This window comes from Physeter macrocephalus, chromosome 20 (assembly GCF_002837175.3).
Source record: "Physeter macrocephalus isolate SW-GA chromosome 20, ASM283717v5, whole genome shotgun sequence".
Lineage (NCBI taxonomy): Eukaryota > Metazoa > Chordata > Mammalia > Artiodactyla > Physeteridae > Physeter > Physeter macrocephalus.
In genome coordinates, this window is record NC_041233.1 from 24,093,602 (window position 1) to 24,101,324 (window position 7,723).

Below are 7,723 nucleotides of genomic sequence, written 5' to 3' on the forward strand. Positions count from 1 at the left end.
AGGGAGGGCCGCATACCACAAAAAAAAAAAAAAAAAAAAAAAAAAAAAAAAAGGACAGAAGAATTACAAAACACCAAGAAAACACATAACAAAATAGCAATCATAAGTCCATATTCATAAACAATTACCTTAAATGTAAATGGACTAAACTCTAAAATCAAAGACACAGAGTGGCTAAATGAATTTTTTAAAATGCAACTATATGCTGCCTACAAGAGACTCACTTCAGGGCTTCCCTGGTGGCGCAGTGGTTGAGAGTCTGCCTGCCGATGCAGGGGACACAGGTTTGTGCCCCGGTCCAGGAAGATCCCACATGCCACGGAGCGGCTGGGCCCGTGAGCCATAGCCACTGAGCCTGCACGTCCGGAGCCTGTGCTCCACAACGGGAGAGGCCACAACAGTGAGATGCCCACGTACCGCAAAAAAAAAAGAAAAACAGAGAGAGAGACTCACTTCAGCTTTAAGGACACACCCAGACTGGAAGGAAATAATGGAAAAAGATATTCCATGAAAACAGAAGCCAAAAGAAATCAGGGATAGATAAATTTATATCAGAAAAAATAAACTTTAAGCCAAAGACTGTAACAAGAAACAAAAAAGAGAATAATATAACTATACAAGATCAATTCATAAGGAGGATAAAACATTTGTAAACAGTTTTAAACCCAACATGAGAGAACCTAAATTTATAAAGCAAACATTAATAGAACTAAAGGGAGAAAAAGACAGCAATATAATAATAGTAGGGAATTTTGATACCCCATTTTGAACAACTGATCATCTGAATAGAAAATAAATGAGGAAACATTGGACTTGAACTACATATTAGACCAGATGAACTCGAAGACATTTACAGAAAATTCCATTCAAAAGCAGCAGAATACACATATTCTCAAGTGCACATGGGACCCTCTCCAGCAGAGATCACATGTTAGGTCACAAGACAAGGCTTTATAAATTTAAGAAGATTGAAATCATATCAAGTATCTTTTTTGATCATAATGGTATGCAACTAAAGTTCAACTGAAAAAGGAGAAAACTAGAAAATTCAAAAATATGTGCAGATTAAACAAGACATTCCTTAAAAACCAATGGGTCAAGGAAGAAATGAAAACAGAAATCAAAAAGTATCTTGAGGGCTTCCCTGGTGGCACGGTGGTTGAGAGTCTGCCTGCCGATGCAGGGGACACGGGTTCATACCCCGTTCTGGGAAGATCCCACCTGCCACGGAGCAGCTGGGCCCGTGAGCCATGGCCGCTAAGCCTGAGCTTCCGGAGCCTGTGCTCCGCGACAGGAGAGACCACAACAGTGAGAGGCCCGCGTACCGCAAAAAAAAAAAAAAAAAGTATCTTGAGAGGAATGAAAGTGGAAACACAAAATATCAAAACATGGGATGCAGCAAAAGCAGTTCTAAAAGGAAATTCATAGCAATAAATGTCTACATTAAGAAAGAAGATTCTTGGATTGGAAGAATCAATATTGTCAAAATGCCTATACTACCCAAGGCAATGTACAGATTCAATGCAATCCCTATCAAATTACCAATGGCATTTTTCACAGAACTACTACAAAAAATTTTTACATTTATATGGAGACACAAAAGACCTGTGTGGAGACACAAAAGACGGAGCTGGAGGAATCAGGCTCCCTGACTTCAGGCTATACTACAAAACTACAGTACTCAAAACAGTGTGGTACTGGCACAAAAACAGAAATATAGATCAATGGAACAGGATAGAAAACCCAGAAATAAACCCACGCACCTATGGTCAATTAATCTATGACAAAGGAGGCAAGAATATACAATTGAGAAAAAACAGTCTCTTCAATAAGTGGTGCTGGGAAAACTGTACAGCTACATGTAAAAGAATGAAATTAGAACATTCTCTAACACCATACACGAAAATAAACTTAAAATGGATTAAAGACCTAAATGTAACACTGGACACCATAAAACTCTTAGAGGAAAACATGGGCAGAACACTCTTTGACATAAATTGCAGCAATATCTTTTTTGATCCACCTCCTACTGTAATAAAAATAAAAACAAAAATAAACAAATGGGACCTAGTTAAACTTAAAAGCTTCTGCACAACAAAGGAAACCATAAACAAAACAAAAAGAAAACCCACAGAATGGAAGAAAATATTTGCAAACAAAGCGACCAACAGGAGATTAATCTCCAAAATATACAAAGAGCTCATTCAGCTCTGTCAAGAAAACAAACAGGGAATTCCCTGGTGGTCCAGTGGTCAGGACTCCACAATTTCACTGCCAAGGGCACAGGTTCAATCCCTGATCAGGGAACTAAGATTCCACAAGCTGCATGGCATGGGGAAAAAAAAAATCGAAAAATCGGTGGAAGATCTAAATAGACATTTCTCCAAAGAAGACATACAGATGGCCAAAAAGCACATGAAAAGATGCTCAACATCACTATTATCAGAGAACCGCAAATCAAAATTACAATGAGGACCTCATACCAGTCAGAATGGCCATCATCAAAAAGTCCACAAACAATAAATGCTGGAGAGGGTGTGGAGAAAAGGGAACCCTACTATGCTGTTGGTGGGAATATAAATTAGTACAGCCACTATGGAGAACAGTATGGAAGTTCCTTAAAAAACTAAAAACAGAGCTACCGTATGATCCAGTAATCCCACTCCTGGGCATATATCTGGAGAAAAACATGGTTTGAAAGAATACATGCACCCCAATGTTCACTGCAGAGCTGTTTACAATAGCCAAGATATGGGAGCAACCTAAATGTCTGTCAACAGATGAATGGATAAAGAAGATGTGGCACATATACACAGGGGAATATTACTCAGTCATGAAAAAAGAATGAAATAATGACACTGGCAGCAACATGGATGGATGTGGAGATTATCATACTAAGTGAAGTAAGTCAGACAGAGAAAGACAAATATCATTGATATCGCTTATATGTGGAATCTAAAAAAAAAATGACACAAATGAACTTATTTACAAAACAGATTCATAGACTTAGAGAACAAACTTACAGTTACCAGCAGGGAAGGGTTGGGGGGAGGGAGAGACTGGGAGTTTGGAATTGACATGTACACACTGCTATATTTAAAAGAGATAACCAACAGGGACCTACTGTATAGCATAGGGAGCTCTTCTCAATATTCTGTACTAACCTAAATGGGAAAAGAATTTGAAAAAGAGTAGATACTTGTATATGTACAACTGAATCACTTTGCTGTACACCTGAAAGTAACACAACATTGTTAATCAACTATACTCCAATATAAAATAAAATTTTTTTAAAAAAGATAAGAGATAACAAGTGTTGGTGAGGGTATGGAGAAAAGGGAACACTTTTGCACTGCTGGTGGGAACATAAATTGATTCAGTCACTATGGAAAACAGTATGGAGGTTCCTCAAGAAATTTAAAAATAGAACTACCAGGCTTCGCTGTTGGCGCAGTGGTTGAGAATGTGCCTGCCAATGCAGGAGACACAGGTTTGAGCACTGGTCCAGGAAGATTCCACATCCTGCGGAGCAACTAAGCCCGTGTGCCACAACTACTGAGCCTGTGCTCTAGAACCCGTGCTCTAGAGCCCGCGAGCCACAAATACTGAAGCCCGCATGCCTAGAGACCGTGCTCTGCAACAAGAGGAGCCACCACAATGAGAAGCCCACGCACCACAATGAAGACCCAACACAGCCAAAAATAAATAAAATAAATAAATTTATAAATTAAAAAAAAAATAGAACCATATGACCCAATAATCCAGCTTCTGGGTATATATCCAAAGGAAATGAAATCAGCATCTCAAAGAGATATCTGTACTCCATGTTCATTGCAGCACTGTTCACCATTGCCAAGGTACGGTAACAACCTATGTGTCCATCATGCAATCTCAAGGGACTCCAAAGACCCAAAATAATTTTGAAAAAGATGAACAAAGTTGGAGGACTCCAACTGCCTGATTTCAAAACTTATTACAGTCATAAGAAGAATGTGGTACTGGCACAAAGACAATCATATAGAGCAGACAAACAGAAAAGAAAGCCCAGAAATAAACCCTCAGACTCATCATCAAATGATTTTGACAAGGGTGCCACAACCATTCCATGGAGAAAGGACAGCCTTTTCAACAAATGATGTTGAGAAAATTGGATATCCACGTGCAAAAAAATGAAGTTGGGGGCTTCCCTAGTAGTCCAGTGGTTAAGACTCAGCGCTTCCACTGCAGGCGCGTGGGTTCAGTCTCTGGTCAGGGAAATTCCACGTGCCACAAGGTGCAGCCAAAAAAAAATTTATTTTCTTAATTAAACAAAATTCTTAAAAACGGGATATGGCTTCCCCGGTGGCGCAATGGTTAACAATCTGCCTGCCAATGCAGGGGACATAGGTTCAAGCCCTGGTCCGCTAAGATCCCACATACCATGGAGCAACTAAGCCCATGTGCCACAACCAGTGAGCCTGTGCTATGGAGCCCCCAAGCCACAACTACTCAGCCCACGTGCCACGACTACTGAAGCCCGCACGCCTAGAGCCCATGCTACGCAACAAGAGAAGCCACCCCAGTGAGAAGCCCGCGTACCGCAACGAAGAGTAGCCCCCACTTGCCACAATTAGAGAAAGCCTGCGCACAGCAATGAAGACCCAACGCAGCCAAAAATAAATAAATAAAATTTAAAAAAAAAAAGGGATAGAAAAAGAGTACATTTTTAAATAGGTTCTTGGGGAGAAAAAATGACACATGGAATGGTTACCCATTCACTGAGACTTTAGTGAAAGAAATAAGAACTATTTCAGATATAGATTAGAAAGGTTTTATAACTCTGGGAGCTACTAATTAAGTAAATTACACTGATAGCTTTCATTTTTTTCTGTGAAGCATAAGATATAGTCATCTGCTAAGCAGAAAGCAGGAGCAGAAAATGGAAGATTCAAAAATAAACATTTACTTGGGTCATTTTTGCCCAACACTGTAAAATGTAAAGTTTGACTATAAGTGAAGCTAATTGTGCAAGATAAATTTGAACTTTCCTCAAATTCACTCAGGGCAAAAGATTAAATAAATGTATCATTTTGGAATAAATGGCATGATAGATAATTAACTTGTGATACATAACTTTTGTTCAAATTCAGTTTAATCAGAAGTGGATCTGGGAAATGAGAAGACATATTTAATAGCTTCATCCAAATAAACAGAAGATCCAAATTTCTCAAATTTCTCTTGCTTGCAATTATACACCCCCCCCCAACACACACAAAGTAACTCAAATTATCTTGTTGCATTGATTAGCTATAACTGAGCAAGTAAAGGTAATTCCCTGAATTTCAATGTTAACATGCAAAATGTCTAAGAAATTCAACCTTTTGACTTTTCATCACTGGTCTACTGAATTCAAATGCCCAATATCATAGGCATTATTACAGAGGAGCTAAACTTTTCTCAGGTAAAACTGTAAAACAGCATATTGTGTTAAAGATATAAAATGCTGGAATTATGTTGAGTTTATGCTGTCCTCAAAATTAGTTGATTTTTTGGAAATATTTGTATATTTGCAAAGAGATTTTATTCTGCCTTTATAATTTGGCATCATGACAAATCAGTATATCACAGACTCAACTTCACATATATGAAAACATTCAGCACCAGAAAGATCTAAAAAGCAATAATCACCTTAGATGGTTGAATTGAAAGAACAAAGAAAATACATGCATGCTAATCCTGATTACCAATCCTAGGTCCTTTTCACTATCCCAATTAACTTCACATTCAAAGAGTACATTTGCCTTAGAACATGATGGAAAATAGCAAAGTGGTGAATAACTTCAAAGTGAATATAAACCATCTGAAATATATGATAACACTCAACAGCATTATTCTAAAATAGAATTAACTATAGTACTAATTAATTTATAAGACTGTGTTCCATACTTTTCTGTCTCTGAATCCAGAGCGTTTCTTCTTTTTCTCTTCTGGATAAGGCTCAAGACAAATACCTGAAGCCTTTTTTTCGTGGTTACAATCTTCCCCTTCATCTTTACTCTTCCCTTTATCACCAAGTTCACTCTTTAGGTTGTTTACAGATGGTGGAGATTGTGCAAGGGCCCTGGATATGCAAAAAAAAAAAAAAAACTATCAATCAAGAAGGTTCATCATATTAAACAAATAAATATTTTCAGATAAAGCTTAGCAGGAGCAACAGCAATGAAATTCGTTAAAAGTTCTACATGAAAAGGTTCCTCAAAATATTAGAAATAGAACTAACATATGATCCAGCAATCCCACTTCTGGTTATATATCCAAAAGAATTGAAAGCAGGGTCATTCAGAGATTTTTGCACACTCATATTAATAGCAGCATTATTCACAATAGCTAAAGCATGGAAGCAACCCAAATGTATACTGATAGAAAAATGGATAAAGGGAATATGGTATATCTGTATAACAGAATAATATTCAGCCTTAAATATAAAGGATATGACACCAAAAGCACAGGCAACAAAAACAAAAACAGGCAGGATTACGTGACACTAAAAACCTTCAGCAGAGCAAAGGAAATAATCAACAAAATGAAAAGACCATCTACACAATGGAAGAAAATATTTGCAAACCATATATTTGATAAAGGGTTAATATTTAAAATGTATAAAAGGAACTCTTACAACACAATAGCAACAAAATAAATAACCTGATTAAAGGTGCTCAACATCAATAATCATCAGGGAAATGCAAATCAAAACCACCATGAGATATCACCTCACACCTGGTAGGATGGCTTTGCTCAAAAACAAACAAACAACAAAACAAAAACCCAAAAGATAACAAGTGTAGGCAAGCATGTGGAGAAAAGGGATGCCTGGTACACTGTAGGTGGGAAAGTAAATTGATACAGCCACTATGGAAAACAGTATGGAGGATACTCAAAAAACTAACAATAGAATATGTTAGTTTTCTAACTACAATATGATTAAGCAATCCCACTTCTGGTTACACATCACAAGGAACTGAAATCAGGATCTCAAAGAGATATATACACTCTCATGTTCAGTGCAGTATTATTCACAGTAGCCAAGATGTGGGAGAAATCAAAATTTCTATCAATCAACACAGAATTTGCAAACGAAGCGACTGACATGGGATTAATCTCCAAAACATACAAACAGCTCATGCAGCTCACTATCAAAAAAACAAACAACCCAGGACTTCCTGGAGGTCCAGTGGTTAAGACTCTGTGCTTCCATCACAGGGGGCAGGCACGGGGTTTGATCCCTGGTCAGGGAACTGAGATCCCACATGCCACGCGGTGGGGAGAAAAAAAATAAAGTATCTCTTAAAAAAAAACAAAACAAAACTGCTCAAGCAAAAAATGGGCAGAAGATCTAAAGAGACGTTTCTCCAAAGAAAACATCCAGATGGGCAACAGGCACATGAAAAGATATTCATCATCACGAATTATTAGAGAAATGCATATCACAACTACAATGAGGAATCACCTCACACTGGTCAGAATGGCCATTATCAAAAAACCTACAAACAATAAATACTGGAGAAGGTGTGGAGGAAAGGGAACCCTCCTACACTGTTGGTGGGAATGTAAATTGGTACAGCCACTATGGAGAACAGTATGGAGATTCCTTAAAAAACTAAAAACAGAGCTACCATATGATCCAGAAATCCCACTCCTGGGCATATATCTGGAGAAAACCATAATTCGAAAGGATACATGCACC

At 37.9% G+C, this 7,723-nt stretch overlaps 1 protein-coding gene across 2 annotated transcripts in view; it reads right to left on the minus strand.

Moving 5' to 3' along the window:
* The window catches only part of MICU1 (mitochondrial calcium uptake 1), a 202,499-nt gene that overhangs the window by 156,242 nt on the left and 38,534 nt on the right, over positions 1-7,723 (minus strand). For both annotated transcript variants that reach the window (XM_055081391.1, XM_024132038.3), the window contains exon 3: positions 5,926-6,100. In XM_055081391.1, coding sequence (XP_054937366.1) covers positions 5,926-6,100 — 175 coding nt within the window. The remainder of the gene's footprint in view (positions 1-5,925; positions 6,101-7,723) is intronic.